This window comes from Bubalus bubalis, chromosome 2 (genome assembly GCF_019923935.1).
Source record: "Bubalus bubalis isolate 160015118507 breed Murrah chromosome 2, NDDB_SH_1, whole genome shotgun sequence".
Lineage (NCBI taxonomy): Eukaryota > Metazoa > Chordata > Mammalia > Artiodactyla > Bovidae > Bubalus > Bubalus bubalis.
In genome coordinates, this window is record NC_059158.1 from 148,413,112 (window position 1) to 148,438,445 (window position 25,334).

At 42.3% G+C, this 25,334-nt stretch overlaps 1 protein-coding gene across 7 annotated transcripts in view; it reads right to left on the reverse strand.

Moving 5' to 3' along the window:
• The window catches only part of PLEKHM3 (pleckstrin homology domain containing M3), a 226,219-nt gene that overhangs the window by 136,772 nt on the left and 64,113 nt on the right, over positions 1-25,334 (reverse strand). For all 7 annotated transcript variants that reach the window (XM_025278111.3, XM_025278113.3, XM_025278114.3 and 4 more), the window contains exon 4: positions 5,876-6,021. In XM_025278111.3, coding sequence (XP_025133896.3) covers positions 5,876-6,021 — 146 coding nt within the window. The remainder of the gene's footprint in view (positions 1-5,875; positions 6,022-25,334) is intronic.

A 25,334-nucleotide genomic window follows, 5' to 3' on the forward strand; every position in this document is an offset into this window, starting at 1 on the left:
AAATCCAATCAGATAGCTACTAAGTGACAAAGCTAAGACTTGAACCCAGGTAGTCTGGGTTCATTCTACAGATTAGGAAATGGAAGCTCAGGAAAGTTCAAGTTATTTGCCTCAACCAGTCAAGCACCTAATTAGAGGTAGAGAGAGGATTTTGATAAAGGCCTGTTGAACAAAAGTTCCTGCTGCTGCTGCTGCTGCTAAGTCGCTTCAGTTGTGTCCGACTCTGTGCAACCCCATAGACGGCAGCCCACCAGGCTCCCCTGTCCCTGGGATTCTCCAGGCAAGAGTATTGGAGTGGGTTGCCATTTCCTTTTCCAATTCATGAAAGTGAAAAGTGAAAGTGAAGTCGCTCAGTCTTGTCCAACCCTCAGCGACCCCATGGACTGCAGCCTTCCAGGCTCCTCCAACCATGGGATTTTCCAGGCAAGAGTACTGGAGTGGGGTGCCATTGGCTTCTATTAACCCCTAAATAAGTGCAATTCTACAGATTCACACATGTGTTGTGGTGGCACAGAGAGAAATTCTTATTGTTTAGTTGCTAAGTTGTGTCCAACTCTGCAACCCCATGGACTGTAGCCCGCCAGGCTCCTCTGTCCATGGAATTCTCCAGGAAAGAACACTGGAGTGGGTTGCCATTTCTTCCTCCAGAAGATCTTCCCGACCCAGGGATCAAACTTGCATCTCCTGCATTGCAGGCGGATTCTTTACCACTGGGATTCTTTACCACCAGGGAAGCCCATGGGGAGTAACTAACAAAGTACAGATGGGGAAAGCAGGAAGCATTGGAGGTTTCATCAAGGAGGACATTCTTCTATCGGCCCTGGAACAAAGAGCCAGGATTCCTGAGATGGGTAAAAGTATCGGGAGCACATGTGGAAGGAGGATCTCTAAATGAGGGAAAGGGCTCTTCTTCCCAGCCCAGGAGGGGAGGCAGTAAGGACAGATACAGATGTAGGCAGGCTTGCAGGTATTCGAATTCAAATCTTCAGTTTCTCCTTGAAGTAGGAGGCATATGCTGAGAAGGACTTCTCAGGGAGGAGGCAGATTAAAGACATGTGGATGATTAATAATAACACAATAATAGTGGGAGACTTTAATACACCACTCACACCTATGGCTAGATCAACTAAACAGAAAATTAACAAGGAAACACAAACTTTAAACAATACAATAGACCAGTTAGACCTAATTGATATCTATAGGACATTTCATCCCAAAACAATGAATTTCACCTTTTTCTCAAGCGCACATGGAACCTTCTCCAGGATAGATCACATCCTGGGCCATAAAGCTAGCCTTGGTAAATTCAAAAAAATAGAAATCATTCCAAGCATCTTTTCTGACCACAATGCAGTAAGATTAGATCTCAATTACAGGAGAAAAACTATTAAAAATTCCACATATGGAGGCTGAACAACATGCTGCTGAATAACCAACAAATCACAGAAGAAATAAAAAAAGAAATCAAAATGTGCATAGAAACGAATGAAAATGAAAACACAACAACCCAAAACCTGTGGGACACAGTAAAAGCAGTCCTAAGGGGAAAGTTCATAGCAATACAGGCACACCTCAAGAAACAAGAAAAAAGTCAAATAAATAACCTAACTCTACACCTAAAGCAACTAGAAAAGGAAGAAATGAAGAACCCCAGGGTTAGTAGAAGGAAAGAAATCTTAAAAATTAGAGCAGAAATAAATGCAAAAGAAACCAAAGAGACCATAGCAAAAATCAACAAAACCAAAAGCTGGTTCTTTGAAAGGATAAATAAAATTGACAAACCATTAGCCAGACTCATCAAGAAACAAAGGGAGAAAAATCAAATCAATAAAATTAGAAACGAAAATGGAGAGATCACAACAGACAACACAGAAATACAAAGGATCATAAGAGACTACTATCAACAATTATATGCCAATAAAATGGACAACGTGGAAGAAATGGACAAATTCTTAGAAAAGTACAACTTTCCAAAACTCGACCAGGAAGAAATAGAAAATCTTAACAGACCCATCACAAGCATGGAAATTGAAACTGTAATCAAAAATCTTCCAGCAAACAAAAGCCCAGTCCAGACGGCTTCACAGCTGAATTCTACCAAAAATTTAGAGAAGAGCTAACACCTATCCTGCTCAAACTCTTCCAGAAAATTGCAGAGGAAGGTAAACTTCCAAACTCATTCTATGAGGCCACCATCACCCTAATACCAAAACCTGACAAAGATCCCACAAAAAAAGAAAACTACAGGCCAATATCACTGATGAACATAGATGCAAAAATCCTTAACAAAATTCTAGCAATCAGAATCCAACAACACATTAAAAAGATCATACACCATGACCAAGTGGGCTTTATCCCAGGCATGCAAGGATTCTTCAATATCCGCAAATCAATCAATGTAATACACCACATTAACAAATTGAAAAATAAAAACCATATGATTATCTCAATAGATGCAGAGAAAGCCTTTGACAAAATTCAACATCCATTTATGATCAAAACTCTCCAGAAAGCAGGAATAGAAGGAACATACCTCAACATAATAAAAGCTATATATGACAAACCCACAGCAAACATTATCCTCAATGGTGAAAAATTGAAAGCATTTCCTCTAAAGTCAGGAACAAGACAAGGGTGCCCACTTTCACCATTACTATTCAACATAGTTTTGGAAGTGTTGGCCACAGCAATCAGAGCAGAAAAAGAAATAAAAGGAATCCAAATTGGAAAAGAAGAAGTAAAACTCTCACTATTTGCAGATGACATGATCCTCTACATAGAAAACCCTAAAGATTCCACCAGAAAATTACCAGAACTAATCAATGACTATAGTAAAGTTGCAGGATATAAAATCAACACCCAGAAATCCCTTGCATTCCTATACACTAATAATGAGAAAACAGAAAGAGAAATTAAGGAAACAATTCCATTCACCATTGCAACGGAAAGAATAAAATACTTAGGAATATATCTACCTAAAGAAACTAAAGACCTATATATAGAAAACTATAAAACACTGGTGAAAGAAATCAAAGAGGACACTAATAGATGGAGAAATATACCATGTTCATGGATTGGAAGAATCAATATAGTGAAAATGAGTATACTACCCAAGGCAATTTATAGTTTCAATGCAATCCCTATCAAGCTACCAACAGTATTCTTCACAGAGCTAGAACAAATAATTTCACAATTTGTATGGAAATACAAAAAGCCTCAAATAGCCAAAGCGATCTTGAGAAAGAAGAATGGAACTGGAGGAATCAACCTACCTGACTTCAGGCTCTACTACAAAGCCACAGTTATCAAGACAGTATGGTACTGGCACAAAGACAGAAATATAGATCAATGGAACAAAATAGAAAGCCCAGAGATAAATCCATGCACATATGGACACCTTATCTTTGACAAAGGAGGCAAGAATATACAATGGATTAAAGACAATCTCTTTAACAAGTGGTGCTGGGAAATCTGGTCAACCACTTGTAAAAGAATGAAACTAGAACACTTTCTAACACCATACACAAAATAAACTCAAAATGGATTAAAGATCTAAACGTAAGACCAGAAACTATAAAACTCCTAGAGGAGAACATAGGCAAAACACTCTCTGACATACATCACAGCAGGATCCTCTATGACCCACCTCCCAGAATATTGGAAATAAAAGCAAAAATAAACAAATGGGACCTAATTAACCTTAAAAGCTTCTGCACATCAAAGGAAACTATTATCAAGGTGAAAAGACAGCCTTCAGAATGGGAAAAAATAATAGCAAATGAAGCAACTGACAAACAACTAATCTCAAAAATATACAAGCAACTCCTACAGCTCAACTCCAGAAAAACAAATGACCCAGTCACAAAATGGGCCAAAGAACTAAATAGACATTTCTCCAAAGAAGACATACAAATGGCTAACAAACACATGAAAAGATGCTCAACATCACTCATTATCAGAGAAATGCAAATCAAAACCACCATGAGGTACCATTTCACACCAGTCAGAATGGCTGCGATCCAAAAGTCTACAAATAATAAATGCTGGAGAGGGTGTGGAGAAAAGGGAACCCTCTTACACTGTTGGTGGGAATGCAAACTAGTACAGCCACTATGGAGAACAGTGTGGAGATTCCTTAAAAAACTGGAAATAGAACTGCCTTATGATCCAGCAATCCCACTGCTGGGCATACACACTGAGGAAACCAGAAGGGAAAGAGACACGAGTACCCCAATGTTCATCACAGCACTGTTTATAATAGCCAGGACATGGAAGCAACCTAGATGTCCATCAGCAGATGAATGGATAAGAACGCAGTGGTACATATACACAATGGAGTATTACTTAGCCATTAAAAAGAATACATTTGAATCAGTTCTAATGAGGTGGATGAAACTGCAGCCTATTATACAGAGTGAAGTAAGCCAGAAAGAAAAACACCAATACAGTATACTAACGCATATATATGGAATTTAGAAAGATGGTAACAATAACCCTGTGTACGAGACAGCAAAAGAGACACTGATGTGTAGAACAGTCTTATGGACTCTGTGGGAGAGGGAGAGGGTAGGAAGATTTGGGAGAATGGCATTGAAACATGTAAAATATCATGTATGAAACGAGTTGCCAGTCCAGGTTCGATGCACAATACTGGATGCTTGGGGCTGGTGCACTGGGACGACCCAGAGGGATGGTATGGGGAGGGAGGAGGGAAGAGGGCTCAGGATGGGGAACACATGTATACCTGTGGTGGATTCATTTTGATATTTGGCAAAACTAATACAATTATGTAAAGTTTAAAAATAAAATAAAATTAAAAAAAATAAAATAAAATAAAGACATGTGGATGATTATTGGGCACAACAGGAGCTGCCCAGGGATGCAGAAAAGGATCCTAGCCGACTGGCCACTCAGAGTGGTCAGTTTCAGTTTAGACTTCAAAGATGATAGGTAGGTAGCAGCTACACGTTCCATTCCTGCCCTTGTTGCTCCAGGGCGATACCGTTACAATGAAAGCAAGACTCAGACATCTGTTAGCAAGGAGGTATAAAACCCATCATACAGCCTGTTTTTGTATGTAGCACCTTGCATGGAAGGTTCGTTCAAGGCAGACATGACAATATTCTGGCAGAAGAATGAGGAAAGCTTCTAGTCAGATCAGGTAACAGAATTCTCTATTGGGTCCCGGGACCCAGGACCACACAAAAAATAAATAAATGTCCTAAACCTAGAGTACGAATCCAGTGGGGGTTAGATTCCTTGACTTGCCAAATTTGATTTATGCTATTTGGTTTACACAAGGGTAGACATGCTTTGCAACGGAGCTAACCAGTTCACAGGTCTGAAGGATGACTAGGCTGAAAACCACAGTTGAAATAAATGCCACCAGGCAATTAAATCCACAGGTCTCAGTTTCAGTAGCAAAACTGGAGCTGGAGATAAATGTAGAAATTATCAGCCTATGATTCCAGCCTAGAAGGGAGGGAAGTTATGCAATGGTGGTTTAGTCGCTCAGTTGTGTCTGACTCTTTTTGTGACCCCATTGACTGTAGCCCACCAGGCTCCCCTGTCCATGGGATTTCCCAAGGAAGAATACTGGAGTGGGTTGCCATTTCCTTCTCCAGGGCATCTTCCTGACCCAGGAATCGAACCTAGGTCTCCTGCATTGCAGGTAGATTCCTTATTGACTGAAATACAAGGGAAGCCCCAAATGATGCAATAGAAACAGTATAGAGTGGGAAAAGAGCATACAGTTGTAGCTTTTATGAGATGACCTTAATCAGGTCTGCCTCAGTCTCATTCTCTTTAGAATCCATGTGACAACAAGTAAAAAGCAAAATCACTGTTATGCAGTGAACCCAGGTACAGCACCCACCTTGTATTTTGAAGTGTCCCAGTTGTGGACTATGCGGGCCGGGATCAGGAAGCTGTCGTCCACGTGGCAGCTGCTGCAGTAATACCACCCGCTGTAGCTGCACACCTTGGCTTTCCCGTTGGAAAGGCCTATGGATCGCTGGCATCCTGTTCAGGGGAGAAGAAAAGTCTGTGATTACTGTACTTCTCTAACACTGTAGAATGAAGTTACACAATCCTCAAGTGAAACAAAAGTCAACAATAGGAAAGAAATTGCAGAGAATACATATACAGACACGTCCCCTTCTTCCGCCTGCAATGCAGGAGATGTGGGTTCGATCCCTGGGTCAGGAACATCCCCTGAAGGAAATGGCCACCCACTCCAGTATTCTGGCCTGGGAAATCCCGTGGACAGAGGAACCTGGTGGGCTGCAGTCCATGGGGTGGCAAAAAGTCAGACACGACTGAGTGACTGAGCATGCACGCCTCCTTCCTAGCCTGGCAGCTTCGCCCCTTTCGCCTCCTGGGGGACTGCTGATACTGGTACATTTCTGATCTCTTCTAATTCCACTTCTGTGCACAGCAGCCAGAGACCGTCTCTCTACAACCAACACCTTTTCATCTCCTCTCTTCCGCCTCAGAAATCCTACTTCCACCAGGCACTTGGCTGAGGGCTTCTCATATAGGATCTTATTTAACCCATGCAACAACTCTATGAGGAAGATATTATCAGCTCTTTTTTATAGATGAATAAACTAAGGTTTATTTATCCAGGTGAAGTATTTTGTCTTGGGGTCACCAAGCCAGTCAGGGTTTCCCTGGTGATTCAGATGGTAAAGAATCTGCTTGCAATGTGGGAGACCTGAGTTCAATCCCTGGGTTGAGAAGATCCCCTGAAGAAGGGAATGGCAACCCACTCCAGCGTTTTTGCCTGGAAAATCCCATGGACAGAGGAGCCTGGCAGGCTACAGTTTATGGGGTTGCAAAGAGTTGGACATGACTGAGGGACAAAGCACAACACAGCCAGTCAGAGATGGAGATTGGGTTGGGTTCTAAACTTGTCTGATTCTAAGATGAACCTAAAACCTGACATGTAGCCTTCCTCTGCTGACTTTCAGTGAAAGGAATGTGTCCTTTGATTGGTCCCTACCTCTCCTTTCCAACTACCTACTCCTGTGATTCTCCAATGGAAATAGAACCTCTTGGTTGAAGTCAGAGAAGTCTCTCCTCATTGTTCCCCAAATATACACAGTGTGCTCACTCCACCCTCCATATCTTGGCATGATTTACTTCTTTCATGATATCCTTTTCTTCGATCTCTACTTTGCCAGATCCTGCCCATCACTAAAGACCACTGACTGCCTGCAAATGATTGCCAAGGTCTTTTTCATGTCCAAGAAGTCCATGATTATGTGAGTACCATCCTGGTACTGACAGGGAAGCTGGTAATAATCATGGCCTTGACAAAAAAGAAGCCATTATTTACCTTTAGCTAGGAGGAACTATATTCTATTGATAACAGAAATTCAGTTACAATCAACCCAAAGCACAACATCCAGAACAGGTCATCAGCATTATATACCAGCATCATTTTTCTGACATGTCTTATCTATAGATTTCATTTTAGAAACCCTTCCTCATGGCCCATTTCATGGTTGGATGCCAAGAACTATATTGATCAAAGAAATCTCATATTAAGCCTATTTCATAAAATGGGTACAAAATGAAAGTGTCAGTTGCTCAGTCACACCCAACTCTTTGCAACCCCATGGACTGTAGCCCACCAGGCTATGTAGCCCTCTGTCCATGGAATTCTCCAGGCAAGAGTACTGGAGTGGGTAGCCATTCCCTTTTCTAGGGGATCTTCCTGACCCAGTCATAGAACCTGGGTCTCCCACATTGCAAGTAGATTCTTTACCATCTGAACCATCAGGAAAGCATAGATTACTCTTAATAGTAATAATAATATAATCAGAGTTGCTCCCCATTTCCACTAGAAGGAGCTCAAACATGTTTGACAACCTAAGAGGATACTTACATGAATTCATGAATGAAAGTATCAGAAAATTCCTAGAGCTTTCATGTTCATCACAAATAAAACAACATCAAGCAGGTCCACAAAGTACCCTCCAGAAAGAGAACTAGATCCCACTGTTTTGGAATACAAGAGATATTGAAAGATGGGGAGTAAATGTATTGGAATTGTGCTTCCAGAGTTTAATACTGTCTTCCTAGAACAACTACTTCTTTACGGTTGAGTAGCAACAAGATGGTAACAAACTCCTATTTTTCAGATTGGCTGAGGACTGAGATAAGCATGAAATTGATAAGGAAAAACCAAACACATCTGCTGCTTCTGTTGGGAGTGGGAGGTGCCATCACTAGGCTCTGAACACTGGAATGCCATCTGCTGCACCCACTGAGCATGGTGCTCATTTGGCATATAGGGCATGCCTCCTTAAATTATTATGCTTTTTGATGTGCTTGTATAGCCACAACCACACTATAAACTGCTCAGATCTATTTTTTATCCTTAGCACTTAACACAGAGCTTTACACATGACAGACCAGCAAAAAATGTTTATGTTGAAGAGACGATAAACTGAATATTATTTGGCACATAAACAGCCTCATGCATATAAAGAGATTTTAACATCCCAGAGCTGTTCTGGAATTGATCCCCCTAACCTGCTCACCTGCCTCTTGAAAACAGCCTACTTTGGTGAATACCCCTATGCAGATATGTTGCTCGTTCCAAGAATTACACATTAAACATGGCCACATATGGACTGTGAAACAGAGTTGAGCAGAACTTGACACATTCTAGACACTGTAGACATTCAAGCTGAATGTCTTCACACTGAAATGACACTGAACAGAATTCAATCTTCCCTAATGATTTAGAAAGTGAACGTGATCTTCTAGAAATTTGGGAGCACCATTATAGCTGAAACATTCACCATAAAACATTGCAAAAATAAATGTAAGTTATTTTAGCTTTTTTGCTTTTGCTTGTTTGAATTTGGGATATAATAAACATTGATGGGAGAAATATCAATAACCTCAGATATGCAGATGATGCCACCCTTATGGCAGAAAGTGAAGAGGAACTAAAAAGCCTCTTGATGAAAGTGAAAGAGGAGAGTGAAAAAGTTGGCTTAAAGCTCAACATTCAGAAAATGAAGATCATGGCATCTGGTCCCATCACTTCATGGGAAATAGATAGGGAAGCAGTGGAAACAGTGTCAGACTTTATCTTTTTGGGCTCCAAAATCACTGCAGATGGTGACTGCAGCCATGAAATTAAAAGACACTTACTTCTTGGAAGAAAAGTTATGATCAACCTAGATAGCATATTCAGAGAAGGCAATGGCACCCCACTCCAGTACTCCTGCCTGGAAAATCCCATGGATGGAGGAGCCTGGTAGGCTGCAGTCCATGGGGTTGCTGAGGGTCAGACACGACTTGAGCGACTTCACTTTTACTTTTCACTTTCTTGCATTGAAGAAGGAAATGGCAACCCACTCCAGTGTTCTTGCCTGGAGAATCCCAGGGACGGGGGAGCCTAGTGGGCTGCCGTCTATGGGGTCACACAGAGTCAGACACGACTGAAGTGACTTAGCAGCAGCAGCAGCAGATAGCATATTGAAAAGCAGAGATATTACTTTGCCATCAAAGGTCCATCTAGTCAAGGCTATGGTTTTTCCATTGGTCATGTATAGATGTGAGAGTTGGACTGTGAAGAAAGCTGAGCGCTGAAGAATTGATGCTTTTGAACCGTGGTGTTGGAGAAGACTCTTGAGAGTCCCTTGGACTGCAAGGAGATCCAACCAGTCCATTCTGAAGGAGATCAGCCCTGGGTGTTCTTTGGAAGGAATGATGCTAAAGCTTAAACTCCAGTACTTTGGCCACCTCATGTGGAGAGTTGACTCATTGGAAAAGACTCTGATGCTGGGAGGGATTGGGGGCAGGAGGAAAAGGGGACGACAGAGGATGAGATGGCTGCATGGCATCACCGACTCGATGGACATGAGTCTGAGTGAATGCAGGGAGATGGTGATGGACAGGGAGGCCTGGTGTGCTGCGATTCATGGGGTTGCAAAGAGTCAGACACAACTGAGTGACTAAACTGAAGTGAAACATCAGTAAGCATTTGCTGAATGGTTTAGTAGGTCCTACTGGGCTTATTATTCTAATAACTTTTAATGACTTTAGTATTATCTCCTAGATGCAACCTAATACATAGGCAATGTTAAAATACACAAGTGTGCTTTTTAAGAAAGCACAGAGCCTGCAAATGTGTATATCAACCAGGCACACAGGTTCAAAGCTTAACAGGCTGAGGGTTCAACTCAATAAGCTAAACAGCCTCAGCACTTTGCACAGGTGTCCAGGCTCGTAAAAGAGAAAGAGAACATGGCTAGGGTTCATACTTGTTTTAGCTGAGACACAAGCAGCAGCACATAAACTACCTCTAGTTCTTGGGTGTCTTTTATAACTTATTTAGAACCATGCTCTCCTACTTTTGATGCTGAAATTACCCTACAAAAATGAATATAAGAAAATACCTCATTCAAAATGGATGTAGGAAGCCCTGAAAGAGGAGGTCTCAGACGCATGTTATTTGTGGCAGCTTACTTTATATAGCCAAGCACGAAGAAGGAAGACTTTCTCCTTGTCTGTCAACAATCCAGCCAATGAGAAGACACCACAACCCTGCATACTCACTGTCGTCCAATGATCTTTCCTTCAACACAGCCCCTCCCAGCTTCCCCTTTCCTAATAGAATTGCTCCTCTCCACTGTTCTCCAAACTTGCTTATGGTTCACCATAGTTTGCATGTCCCAAAGCAATTCCTCTGCTATTCCCAAATAAACTCAATTTTGTTCACTAAACTCTCAACCTTTTTTGTTTTAAAAGTTGACAGCTTCTAATGACCTAGAAGGTTCTGACTTCTCCCTGTGCTTAGGAGTGTTCTGGATACATGGTGTACAGACAAGCATAAGTCTCGAGTCAGGAGCCCTGGTTGCTCAGATGGTAAAGAATCTGTCAATAATGCAGGAGACCCAGGTTCACTCCCTGAGTTGTGAAGATCCCCTGGAACAGAGAATAGCTACTCACTGGCAAGCCACTCCAGTATTCTTGTCTGGGAAATCCCATAGACAGAGGAGCCTGGCGGGCTACAGTCCATGGTGTCGCAGAGTCGGACATGACAGAAGCAACTAACACAGAACCAGGAAGCGTGCTCTTTCCTAAGGGAACATGATGAGCCTGACCCATCAAACTCCCTAGGCTGCCTCTCCTCACCACAAAATAAAGGAGTCAGCCTAAACCAGTGGTTTGCCAAGTTCAGTGAACATCAGAATTTTCTGGAGATGTTTGTGAAAAATGTAGTCCCTCTCAGCCCCAGCCTGGCCCCAGAGATTCTGACCCTGTAAATCTCGGGTAGGGCCCAGGAACTTGCATTTCTACCCAACCAACCACCACCAGGGGCTGTGGTGGGTAAAAGCTGAGGAAAGTTCCCTGATTTCTAGGTGACTGCAAAGGTCCCTCCATGCTCAAAAATTCTGATTCTAATTAAGTGAAATGCAGAGGGAGGGTAGATTGCTAAGTGAAAAGCTCATAATTTGTCACATAGTTTACTTTCTAGGCTTCTAAACTCAACATTTTAAATTCTTAGTCAATTTTCAAAAATTTACTGTGTAGAAACAACAGTTCATTTTACCAGCATTTTTTTTTCCAGAGCATTCACTGAGAAGCATCTTATTTGACTTAGAAAGAATTAAAATTTTTAATCTCCAAATCCAATGTATCTGTCATTGAAAGAACACAGGATATTCAGGAAAGATTAGAGTCCAGTTAGTGGCCTGGTGTAGATTCATTTTCTAAAAAATGACAGATACCATTTATTTGAAGAAGGATACACCCCTTCTTTTAATTAACTGCAAGATTTCCTGCTTTAATATCCTTCTAGCAAATCGCGGACTAAAACTGTCTGAAATGATTCCCCATAACACCCTGGGATTTTACTCTATCACTATGAGGTTGTCAACCGGAGTGGGGGGGACGTATTTTCTTAATAATGACCACTAGAAAAACACATTTTTTGGAGGAGGACAAAGCTGGACTCTGACAAGGGACCTTCTGAGGAAGAAAAATAGAGCTGCAAAGCAGAGACAAAAAAATAATTAACTGAAATAACTAATTAGAACTTATTTACATATTACATTTTCATGTACTTTCAAACAGACTTTTCAACAATGTTTCTAAATTAAAAGGCATTTGTAGTAGAGAACACTCCACATGTAGGATCAAAGCAAATACATTCTTCCCTGTCTCTTTTTGAAAGTTTTCAGAGAGTGTATTCAATTCATAGGAACAAAAAACTATCTCACAAGAGAACCTACTGGCCTTTTTTTTTTTTATTGCTTCCCACCCCACTTCAATCTTTAATGAACACATGTTCTGAAGAGCTTAGCTTCCTTCTGATACACTTTGGGAAACAAATGTCACCATTTAACCAAAATCCTATTTGCTGCTTGTACAGTCCATTTCCCAAGGGGCCTTTCACTACAGACACCCAAAAAAGTCTGTTGCTGGGGGCTGAAGTAGAAATGTTGGCATAATTCTCCACGAGGGCATAGTCTTTCTTCTAACAAGGGTACCTAGTTAGCTCAGTTGGCCGCAGTGAGGTGTTGCTGAGGCTGAGATCTTGAGACGCCAACCAACCATCTCCCTCTACTTCCTGGCTCCCGGCTATAGCCCTCCTTGCCCCGGCCGGCAGGTGGAAAATTCATAGGCACAAGGGAAAAGTAACAAGGTCTGTGTCTGGACCCAGGTGATTCACTAGGGAGAGAACTCACCCAGTGCATTCTAAGTGGAGCCAGCCATGCTACCCTCTCCAGCTCATTTGATAGGGGAAATCCAGGACTTTGTATTGGGAAGGAAGAAATGCCCTAAGAAGAGAACAGGAACAGAGAGAAGACAAGGTGCCTTTATAAAAGAGAGAAGAGAAAGAGAGTGCATAGACTAACTTTCATTTGCTCTGTTAAAATAGAAAAAATAAAACTGGCAAGTTTCGTTCCCTCTTTTACCTGGCGCACGGAGTAAGGACTGATGGCCATAAGAGCGGAAGCAGCCCAGTTCCTGCCTCCTCCCTCCCACCAGGTATTCTCTGGGGGAGACAGTGAGCCGTGGGAAGTGCTGGGCAAACACTGATCGAATGCCTGGAGCCTAATCAAATGCCCTAAGAATCAGATTTTCTAAAATGAAGGAAAACAATAGGACTTCCCTGGTGGGCCAGGGGTTAAGCTTCCACTGCAGGGGGCAGGGGTTTGATCCCTGGTTGGGGAACTAAGGTTCCACATGTCTCAAGGCATGGTCAGAAAACAGAAATGAGGATTTCAATGACTTACTGTTTTACAAGAATTAGGGGGGAAAGGCATAAAGAACTTCGTTTTCCTAGCTTACAGTCTATAACCATTGGCTCATTAAGAAAACGTCAAATAAGCACTTTTTAAAAATAAGATGTCACACTCAGTATACAGTAGAAAATTCTGTTTCATGAGCCTAGTATTAGCATAAAGCTGGGCACAGTGTTTAAACAAAGGATTGCTGGACACAGGGAAGAAGTGACTTTTGTAAGGTAGCTTGGTGTCCACTAAGGGAAGTTGAGGGCAAGAGAAGGGTGACAGAGGATGAGAGGGTTGGATGGCATCACTGACCCAGTGGACATAAGTTTGAGCAAGCTCTGGGAGATAGTGAGGGACAGGGAAGCCTGGCGTGCTGTAGTACATGGGGTCACAAAGAGTCAGACACGACTTAGCAACTGAACAACAGAAAAAGAGAACTTGGAACAAAGCACCCTGGCCTCCAGACTTGCATCCTCCACTGTTGAAGGGGATGGAGCTGCCAGGAGAGACTGATAACACGCGTGTTCACAAGTTAACACAGGTGGAACCAAGGCTACAGAATTCTACATAATTGCAACAGGAAGAGGACAAAGGTGAAGGACACTGAGAAATACCTTCTTAGAAATAAGTGATCCAAAACTTGATCCTATCTCAAGCATCCAACTTACTCTGTATCTTTGGGATCGGGTGGTGACCCATAAAGTAGGAGACATCTACTTAGTCATAAAATCAATTAAGACAAGAAATACTTGGATTGGAGAATCGGCACATGAAAACAAATGTCTCTGAGTATGCATTTTGTCTGTTACAATGAAAATAGTACCTATAAGCATCTCAAATGAAACTAAAGGAACAAAAGGGGAAATAAAGAAAAATCAATTGTGTCCCTCCTCTAATTGCTCATGTGAATAATATGATATGCTGCTGGTAGTCGCCGTGTTATATAGTCTCACTTTGGATGGTGTGCTGTGCTCAATTCATGCTTGACTCTTTGTGACCCCGTGGACTGTAGCCCGTCAGGTTCCTCTGCCCACGGAATTATTCCCACAAGAATACTGAGTGGGTTGCCCTTTCCTTCTCCACAGGATCTTCCTGACCCAGGAACTGAACTCTCGCCTCTTGTGTCTCCTGCATTGGCAGGAGGGTTCTTTACCATTAGTGCTACCCGGGAATCCCCTAAATGGTGATACTTCCAAATTATATTCTCCATAAGGTTTTAAGTCCTCTGGTAGGGAATTCTCCAGGAGATGAAAATTTCATGGTTGGGAGGGAATACACATACTCAACTGTATTTCTGAAATGTACAGGCTGGTTGCTTCCAATGCTATTCTGAAAATTATTTCTGTTCATCAGAAAAGAATTTTCATCCAGTGGGCTTCATTTTATGTTTGTCTATAAATGACTTTCATGGCACTGAGAGATTGTAAAGAGAAACTGTCACTCATTTTTGGCCAAATATATGACTCCAAAAGTTGGGCTACAGAGTCAGAGGGCCGACACACGTTAAAAAGTCTAAGTAACACTTGGAAGGAAATGTTCCTACTGTGGCTGACACATATTTAGGATAATTTAAGCTGGCACTTGTAGAATGGACTGTAACTGTTGCTGGGACAGCTATATCCTTAAGTACGTAACAGAAGTAAATAACTCCTCTCATATAAAATGGAGGTGCCTAACCAAGGAATTTTCCTTTCAACACAGCAAGATGGCAAATGCTATACCCGTGAGGTATGAGCACTGCACTTGGACACAGTGAGTGGTCAGCGCACATTATATCCAGAGAGACGGACAGAGGCAACTGAGACCAAGAGCCGTCAACCGTTCAAGACAGAGGTCATCTAAGCACAATCATATGTTACTTGACTATACCTGCAGGACAGTGGCAACCAAAGAGAGATCTTTAAAACATCGAATCTGAATACTAATTGGTTTAAATTTTTTAAGTATTCTAGGGCTTCCCTGGTGGCTCAGTGATAAAGAATCCGTGTGCCAATGCAGGAGACAAGGGTTCAATCCCTGGTCTGACAGGATCCCACATGCTGCAGAATAACTAAGCCCATGAGCAAAACCCACGTGCCACAACTACTGAAGCCTGGGGGCCGAAGAGCCATGCTCCGAGAGAAGCCCACACACAGCAACAAAGAGTGGGCCCACTCACCGCAGAAAAAACCTGCACAGAAACGAAGATCCAGCACAGCCAATAAATAAATATATAAAATTATTTAAAAAATAAAAGTATTCTCCAAGCTGTTAGCTGAGGTGTTTTTTTTTTTTCCCACAATGAAATATTTAAATTGCTAAGTCAGTTTCGATTTGCATGTTGTACTAACAGAGCTAGAAGTACTATATTTAAGTAAGAAATGAAGTGAAAAATGATGTCAGGTAATTACTGCAGATTGAAAATACAGGCAGCACACCTGGTGGTCTCATGGATCTGTTTCTTGTTTTGACAATGTCTGGATGGAACAGATGCTGGGATGCCCCTTCTTCCTACCTCTGACCACCTCCCAACCTCCTTTCTAGCTGTGACTGCTGGGACCCTCACCGCCCCCTGCCACTAGGACCAGACAATGCCAGGTTTTGTGGTTAGCGCCTCACTACCAACCAGATTCATCAGAATTATTCCAGCGAGGTAGAGTCCACTGTCAACTACCCGGTCGGCCATCTGTGGGCCTCCTGCACCCACGGTTCCATGGGCGTCTAGTTGCACTGTGTCACCGTGGCTCTGGGGCATGTGAATCACTTCTGCCAGGTGGCTTGGAAGAAGCACAAGGGCGAGGACTGTCTCTTGAAGATGTAAAACTAGCTCGGTGCTGCACCCTCTTCAGGACATGCAGAGGCCCTCCCAAGATTGGTGGTGTAAAACCCTGGAGAAGACCCTGAGCTGGGCCCTGTGGGCTCTTCGGGCCCTGGGTTCTGTCTGCACAGACCTCTGCCTCTGTGACGTCATGGAAAGTTACTCCCTGGATGAAGGGGTGAAACTCATCAAGGAGACGCATTGCACGTGACTAGCCCCTGCGGGTGGGGCTGGGTGAGTATCTCTTAGGAGGAGCACCCTCTGGCAGGACTAGGAGCCTCAAAGCCCAGTGGGACCCATCTGCATGCCCCTGGTGTCAGGGCTTCTGGCCCCTGCAGTCACTAGGCAGTTTTTTTTTTTTTTTTTAACCACCCTGGAGCTCTCTCCTGAGCTGCGGACCAAATGGAAACAAGAAAGCTTTTGCAGGAAAAAAAAGAAAATAGAAACTAAAGACTTTCTTCTCTTGGTAAACTCTATAATGTTTATTTGTTTAATCTCATGGCATGTTGCTATTAAGATTATAAATCGTATGAAATAAATTAATAAATACCAAGTAGACTCCAACTCAAGTTGAGAAGTGTCAAGATTTATTGGTCTTTCGGGTAAACAATGATTGAGAACCAAGAGTCAATATTTAGTCAAAATTTATCTTGAAAGGCAATAAATCTTGATTTTTGCTAAGGCAAGTTAAGTAAATATGTGCACTGTTCGAGAGATTCTGACTGCTTTTCTATCTACTAAACAGCTACACTGAGTTATAAATATAATGATCTGTGACATGGATTTTCATTTCCAAAGAAATGTTTTGAGCTGAGTTACTTTTATTTTTTTTTTATGATAAGATGCTTCAATACCAGTATTTAGAGTAGTGTCAGATAAGTTTAATAATGAAATCTTATAAATTCAGCACCTAGTATATTTAAATCAGTCTAAAGTTAGTATTTTTTCATACTTGTTTTCCTCCTAAGAGTTTCTCTTTAAGTTCTATGCCTGTCTGCTCTTTCCATAAAGACTTTGGAGAAAATAGTAAGAAATTTAAACTGGAAAAAATAAATAAGCAAATGGATAAACAAATACTGACATAATGCTTACTACTGATGGATGCAAGGTTTTGTTGTAAGCACTTTACACGCACACACATTCATTTAATTCTCTTCTCATTCTGTGAGGTAGGTGTTATCCCCATTTTACAGATGAAGAAACTGAGACAGAGGGTGGATACAGTAATTCTGCTCATGGTTGTACCTCTAGTGGAAAAGGCAGGACCTAGATGAAGTGCCTGATTTAGCACTTAATGAGCAACACCAATGAACCATACAGGTGAATTTTCACATCATCATCTCCAAGCAGAAGATATCACAAACACTGTCTCCATGTGGATGATAATATGACAAGCACAGAAAATATGAATCGATTACATGCAAGAACATCACTTAGTTCATCAATGCACTGTGCCTTGGACCACTCAAGCATTAGCATCTCCTCTGAATATGAAAGGCGAAGGGGGCAAGAATACAGATCTGCAAGGTGGCAGGCAGAAGACAGCAGAGATGAGCAAAAAAGGAAGCAATCACTCTAATTGTGAAGACTGACGAAGGCTGTGTAGACATGGAGGAAGTTGCATTTGGCTTTGAAGGGGAAAAATATATATATTTTGAAAAAGAATGGTTCAGGTCAGAAAAATGGAAGCTTGTTTGGAGAACACTGACTATTCTAGTTGTCTGAAACTCACTGTAACTAGAGGGGTGTTGGGAAAAGAGCTTGGAACAATGAACTGAAGCTAGAACATAAGACTCCCACATGCTCAGGGAGAAGTCCTTACTGATCAATCCAGGATGAGTATTAATGAGTAAGATAAAGGAACAGCTAGAGTTAGAAGCAAAACTAAAAGCTGAACTTTGGAAAGATTAATTGACAAGAAAACAGTGGGAGGGGAGAGAACCAGCTAATAAGTCACTGCCCCAGCCTGAGCTTAGGCAGGCAGGGAGATGAAGGCGATACTGTAGTGGGAGATAAAGCACAAATGATTTGGTAGGTGAATAATGGGAAGAGTGTGGCAAGGGGATTGCCAAAAGACATCCATGACACTCTGAGCCTATGATGGTTATATAAGAAATCTATCAGTCAGAAGGGGCAAGTGGTTTACATGAGAAAATGCTGTTTGAAGCATTAAATTAAAAAAATAGCTCAGTCCAGTGGTTAAGACTCTTCATTTCCTATGCAGGGAGCCTGGGTTCGGTCCCTAGTCAGGGAACTAAGATCCTATGTGCTGAATCTTGACCAAATAAACAGAAATTTTAAAAAAAAATTTTTTTTTAATAAGTAAAAAAATTTGAACTAACAGATCAATTAATACCTAAAAAAAACTCAGCCCGTTGAGAATAATTCACCTCTATAATACAAATCAATTTGAATTCAATCTTTTGTTTCTTGTGACTAAAAGCATCTGATATAGTTACACTGAATGATGGTTGGTGAAAATTCTATTTCTATAACCTACTACTTTTACTTCTGAGCCTTGTGGCTCAGATGGTAAAAAATCCACCTGCAATGCAGAGCATCTTGGTTTGATCCCTGCGTTGGGAAGATCTCCTGGAGAAGGAAATGGTAACCCACTCCAGTATTCTTGCTGGGAAATCTCATGGACAAAGGAGCCTGGCAGGCTACAGTCCATGTGGTCACAAAGAGTTGAACACGACTGAGTGAGTAATACTTTAATACTACTTTTCCTTAAACCTACCCAGTAAGAGGCTGAGGTCTCATTAGAAACCATTCAGTTCAGTTCAGTCATGCAGTTGTGTCTGACTCTGCAACCCCATTATCTGCAGCATGCCAGGCCTCCCTGTCCCTCACCAACTCCCGAAGTCTACCCAAACCCATGTCCATTGAGTCACTGATGCCATCCAACCATCTCATCCTCTGTCGTCCCCTTCTCCTCCTGCCCCCAATCCCTCCCAGCATCAGGGTCTTTTCCAATGAGTCAACTCTTCACATGAGGTGGCCAAAGTATTGGAGTTTCAGCTTCAACATCAGTCCTTCCAATGAACACCCAGGACTGATCTCCTTTAGGATGGACTGGCTGGATCTCCTTGCAGTCCAAGGGACTCTCAACAGTCTTCTCCAAATCAACATGGATTTCAGTAGAAGACATTACTTTATAAAGAACTGAGGAAGAGGAGACAGTTGGTTGCCCTTGTTTCTTGATAGCAGTGGTTCTCTACTAGTGGAAATGTCTGTCCCAACAGGGGATATTTATAATGTCAGGACATTTTTGGTTGTCACAAAAGGGTGAGTGGAGGTAGCTTCTGGCATCTAATGAATGGTGGTGAGGGATGTTGCTAAACATCCCTCAATGCACAGGACAGCCTCCCACAACAAAGGGTTGTCTGGCCCCAAATGTCAATAGTGCCACGACTGAGCACACACACATGCACTACTTAGTCACTTCTCTCTGCAAGCGATCAATATACCATCTATTATCTTGCTGTTGTTGGTCACTAAGTCATGTCCAACTCTGTGACCCCATGAACTGTAGCCCGCCAGTCTCCTCGGTCCATGGAATTCTCCTGGCAAGAATACTGGAGTGGGTTGCCATCTATTAATAGGGAGGAGTAAAAGCCCTTTCACCAGCTCTACTCTCCTATCTAAAGAGAATGATTCATGCTGCTAAGTCTCTTCAGTCGTGTCCGACTAGTGACCCTATGGACTGTAGTCTGCCAGGCTCCTCTGTCCATGGGATTGTCCAGGCAAGAATACCGGAGAGGGTTGCCGTGACCTCCTCCAGAGAATCTTCCTGACCCAGGGATCGAACCCAGGTTGATTATGTCTCCTGCGTTGGCAAGCAGGTTCTTTCCCACTAGCACCAACTGGGAAGCTCAGTTTACATGAGAGGTGCCTCCAAAAAGAGGTGTTGTCCACACTGCACCACCATCTACTAGACTACCTGATAGTTACACCTCCTCCAAGCCCGGGGCTCATCTCTTCATAAATTACTCTGCTGGTGAAACACTTGCTACCCGTAACTCTTACTTGAAAAACAAAAACAGAAACAGAAAGGGCCAGACTAAGCGGATTATTTTAAACATGCAGACGGCCGGTGGAGAAATAATGCTCCTCTGTCGTGGTTTACACAGCATCCCCTCCAGTTCTATCTTAACCCAGAATCTGTCATTGCTAAATCATAGTTATTAATCTAAAATGTAGGTTTTAGAACCCACAATTCCTTCCAGCGTGTAAACAGATGGCTCCATGTATATCAGTCTGGATTCCCCATTTGGCAGCCCACTAGACAGACAAGTGGGGGGTCAACCTCACCATCCTCAATATTAACAAGGTGAACATCAGGCTGGGCTACTTGGAACTTACACACTAAAAGCTTTGGGGGAAGATATCTTCTTAAGTAAACTGTCTTACTGGAATGTTTCTCTGGACCATATATTAGCGCCTGAGGCCCAAGGAAATCAGTCACACCGATGCTATCTGATACTGTCAAAAAATTTTTATTTTGTTCATTATGAACTTTTTGGTGTTAATTTTTATTTTTAAATAATATTCCATTAAAATAATGTTTATCTTGGTTACTGAGAGTTTTGGATTTTTTTTTTTTTTTTTTTGTATTTCCTTAAGTTTTACGCCTCAAATGAGCGCCTTCCTCTCCACACCCTAGTCACGGCCCTGCTCTGAATCCTTTTTTCTTCACAGAGGATCCACTGTGTGCCCCAGTTACGTTGTTTACAATGACTTCCGCTGGTATTTAACATTATATTATGCCACCACTAATTCTTCTGTGATTCCCCAGTTATATCTCTATTATGATTGCTTGAAAAGATCAATAACCTCTTATTGGCTTAGAGGTTCAGATTATCTTTCAGACTTACTTAAAAAGCACCTTGTCCTTTCCTGACTTGTTTCAGAACCTACATTTCCTTCCAGCATGTATACAGAAGGCTCCATGTGCATCAGCTTCATCAGCTGGTAGCTTCTGTCACACACACTGTCCCATCAGGGTCCCTTCGGAATTCTCCTTCACATCACTCCTCATTCTTAATGCCTGTTTCTCTCTGCTTATTTTGTGAGAGTCTCCTCTCTTTGAACTTTACAATATCTTTAAAACACAACCTTTCCTCTTCCTTGCTAAAACCTGTGAAGAAACCCTGACAACATCTCTTACAGCAATTTCTACCTGAGCTATTTTAGTAATGACAACAATTTGATAAAATTAAAGTCATGAGAGTGGATCTGAGCAGCACCAGGAACAGACTCAAAGTGAAAAAAAAATCACTTTCATCAGCTTCAAGTCCACGCTTGAATTCCTTCATTTTTACCTTGCACCAAATTCTTTGTGTTCCAGAGGATTTAGGAACTGCCTTAGTCTACTTTCTTCCTTTATTCTTTTCCCTTATGTCTTCTTTGTCTTGCTTTCCAAGTTTTTCTGTCTCTCTAAAAACAAAGATTTGCAACCACTGCCAAGACTAATCTTTTAACTATATGGTTCTTAAAGATATGGTTCGCATTTGAAGAAGATAGGCTGCTGGTGTCAGGATATTTAGAGCAGGTAGGCAAGAGAACAAAAAACACCTATGACTCAGAAGCAACCACAGACAATACATAAACAGAAGTGTCACCGTGTGCCAATAAAACTTTAATTTATGGACACTGGAAGACACACAGATACACACAACACCTCCAAGTAAGAAATGCCTATTCCCGGGTCTTCACGTTGCCATTTGAGAGGAATTTCCTAGAGCAGTATTCTCAGCTTCTCTCCCCATTGCTCATCCGGCCATCCTCACAGATAAGGAAATGAGGTATCTGACCAGGGAGTTTAGAAGGACCTTAGCATGCTCAGTTGGCCTGCAGGGAGCAGTTTTTCCGTTGGCTGTGGCAAGAGGACATGGCCTTAGGGACTCCAGTTGTGACCATGTGAAGCAGTCTCCCTAATTTAAGGCTCCCTTAGATAATACTGCATGTGATCTATGAGCAATGCATGCAAGATCTTGATCGCCATCTGCCTGACCCCTAGAAGCAGAATGAAGAAGTATGATTTATTAACCCTGCAAAGCCTCAATATGGATGATGGCTCAGACAGACAGCATCCAATGATGGGAGTGGGGAGGAAAGAGGGAGAGAATCAGGAAACCACAGTACGTCTGTGGGCGGGTGAGGATTACTGAGGGGAAGGTCATGCAGGACAGTTGGACTCAAGGGGTAGCCAGGAAATCCCCCACATAACTGGACACCTTTTACTCAGTTAAAATTCCTCCTCCTAACGATGGCTGACAAACATCATTTTCTTCGAGGTTTCCATCCAGTTTTATATCATAAAACAGAATGTCCTCCCTCATATTTCCCGGGGAAAAAAATGCAGTGATAGATAATATTTAGCACTTTGAGTGCAACTGACATTTTATAACATTTGAATTGTACATAGTCAAGACAGTTTAATCTTGCCTCAAGTTATGGTGTCAAAGTTTCTGACCTGCAAGATGGTGACAGGCTAGCTCGAGGCTGTTAAGATAAATCAGCCGCAGGGCTGTAAACAGAAGACTGAGCTCTTGTGCTCCTAATTTATTACTTATCCTACTGAATCTGGATCCTTCCCAGCCCCAGATCACGTGTGTCTATTATTTTGTCTGGTCTCTAAAAGTCTGGGGGTTGAGAAGAACATCTTTATTGGTAAAGGAAGAAAGAGACCAAGGCTTTCAAACTAAGTCTATCCTCTGTGTCAGCGGTATGGGCCTGGTGATTTAAGGAGGAAGTGGCTTTTAGCAAAGCTTTTGGTTCAGCCACACGTGATTTATTTACATTACTGAAAAAACATGGGCAAGACACAACTCTCAGTACAGACCCGGTTAGAATGACTATAGTTAGTAATACTGTACTGTATCCTCAAAAGTTGTTAAGAGTGGATGGTAAAAGTTCTCACTACCAAAAAAAAAAGTAACTGTGAGGTGATGGATATGTTAACTAATCTTTTTGTGACGATCATTTCACGTTACACACATATATTAAATATCATCTCGTATACCTTCACATTACACAATGTCAACCGTGAATTATGCCTCAATAAAGCTGGAAATAAATGAATGTGATTTGCACTCTTTTGGAAGCTGATACAAGGCTACATGTCTTTAGTTTTGAAATCCTAGCTCCTGTATCTAAAAATAGCAAACACTGCATTTTCAGTTAAAGGTAATATATAAAATTAATTTTGTTGATCATCTTTATAATAGCCGTTTAAAAAGGAAACACTCTATTTTAAACCGAGATGTGAGAGCAGTACCTGGGTGAGACAGCCGGGATCACAGTCACTGGACGTGGCCATCACCCCTCCACCCTGAGCTGGGCTCTGGGCGAGCTGTAGCCAGGCTGGGCAGCCCAAGACTGGCCAGTTTCTTATTTGCTTCTGAAGCTGCTTGGTCTCGCAGTGACCCAGGAAGACACCACCAGAAATCTCCCCTCCCCTGGCAGATGCAATCAGTGCTAGAAGGCACCTACCAGTAGCATACCAGAAATGAGGAAACAGGTTGAGCAGGCCATGCCTTTCTCATTCTCCGAAGTGACTCTTTGAGACCCCATGGACTTAGCCCACCAGGCTCCTCTGACCATGGGATTTCCCAGGGTAGAATACTGAAGCAGGTTGCCATTTCCTACACCAGAGTAACTTCCTGACTCAGGGATCAAAACAGCGTCTCCTGTGTCTCCTGCATTAGCAGGCAGACTCTTTACCACTGAGCCACCAGGGAAGCCCACTCACTAAGAGGCAACCACAATATCACTCATCCTCCTTTCATCCAGGCTCCATTTTTTGCGGTAGAAATGGCCCACTCAATATTCTGAGCTGCTGTATGATAATGAATTATCTGGTCTTTCTTCCTTGTTCCTGGCAGGGAGCTTCTAAAACCCTTGGAATTTCCTGAGTGACACAAGTATCTTTATTATTCATGAGCCCCATGGATCACAACTGAGTTAATGCTAGTGAGGTGAGTCCTGGTGGGCCACTAAATAGCTTCAGGTTGGGGTGAGGGGGTGGTTGCCAGAAGGATCAACCACAGAGTTAGACACCTGGGACTAGGAGTCTGTGTGACCTCTGGGGAAGGGAATGGGAACTAGAGATCGAGTTCAATCACAAAGTCAGTGATTCGATCACACATGCCTATATAATGAAGCCCCAGTAAGAACTCTCGACACTGAAGCTCTGGGGACATCCTGGCTGATGAACACATTGGTGTTCTGAGAGGGTGATGTGCTCTGACTCCATGGAGAGAGCGCAAGGAAACTCTTGTGTTTAGAGCCCTCTCAGACCTTGCTGTCCAAGTCTCTCCATTTGGCTGTTCCTGATTTGTATCCTTCCTTAATAAAAGTGTAATCATAAGTACAGTCATTCCTTAGTACCCATGGGGTATCGGCTCCAGGATCCCACTATGGATAACAAAATCTGCAGATGCTCAAGTCCCTTAAATAATAGGATGTGGTATTTGCATGTCCTATTATAGTACATAATCTATACACAGCCTTCCACATACTTTAAATCATCTCTAGATTACTTATAATCCCTAATGTAAATGCTATGCAAATAGTTGCTGATACTCAGCAAATTCAAGTTTTCTTTTTTGGAACTTTTTGGATGTAGTAGATCAGCATGATAGCAGAGGGAATTAAAAAGGTCCTGAGTCAATCAGAAGGGTTGGTTGGAGAAGGTGTTCTTGAGAAAGGGATATCTAAGTAGTGACCTGAAGAATGAGTTGGGCGTTAATGGTGAGGGTGGCAATATTTCAGGGGAGGCAACCACCATGGGAAGGCTCTCGGGCAAGTGCAAAGGAAGTGGTTGAAGGCAGTGGGGCTGGAACCCAGTGTAGGAGAGAGTGACAAGAGGGCAAGAGTTGATGGTTAGGAGGTGGGCAGGGGCCGTATCACAAGGGAGTAGTTATAAAGATGCCAGTCTTCACATCAAAGGAAGTGAGAAACTACTGAAAAATGGTGTAGAAAGGTCTACCAGTGTCAATCTTGATTTTAATAAGATCACACTCACTGCAGTTAAGATAAGATTTGGAAAGGTTAGAATGGAAGCAGGGAAGAATTTCTTGGTGGTCCAGAGAATTTGGTGCTTTCACTGCTGAAGGCCCAGGTTCAGTCCCTGGTTGGGGAACTAAGATCACACAAGTCACACCTTGTGGCCAAAAATAAGAGAATGAAAGCAGAAAACCTGGTTAGGAAGCCACTGTAGTCATCTATGGGAAAAATTACCAGGCTGGGAGAAAAGACAGTGAGGT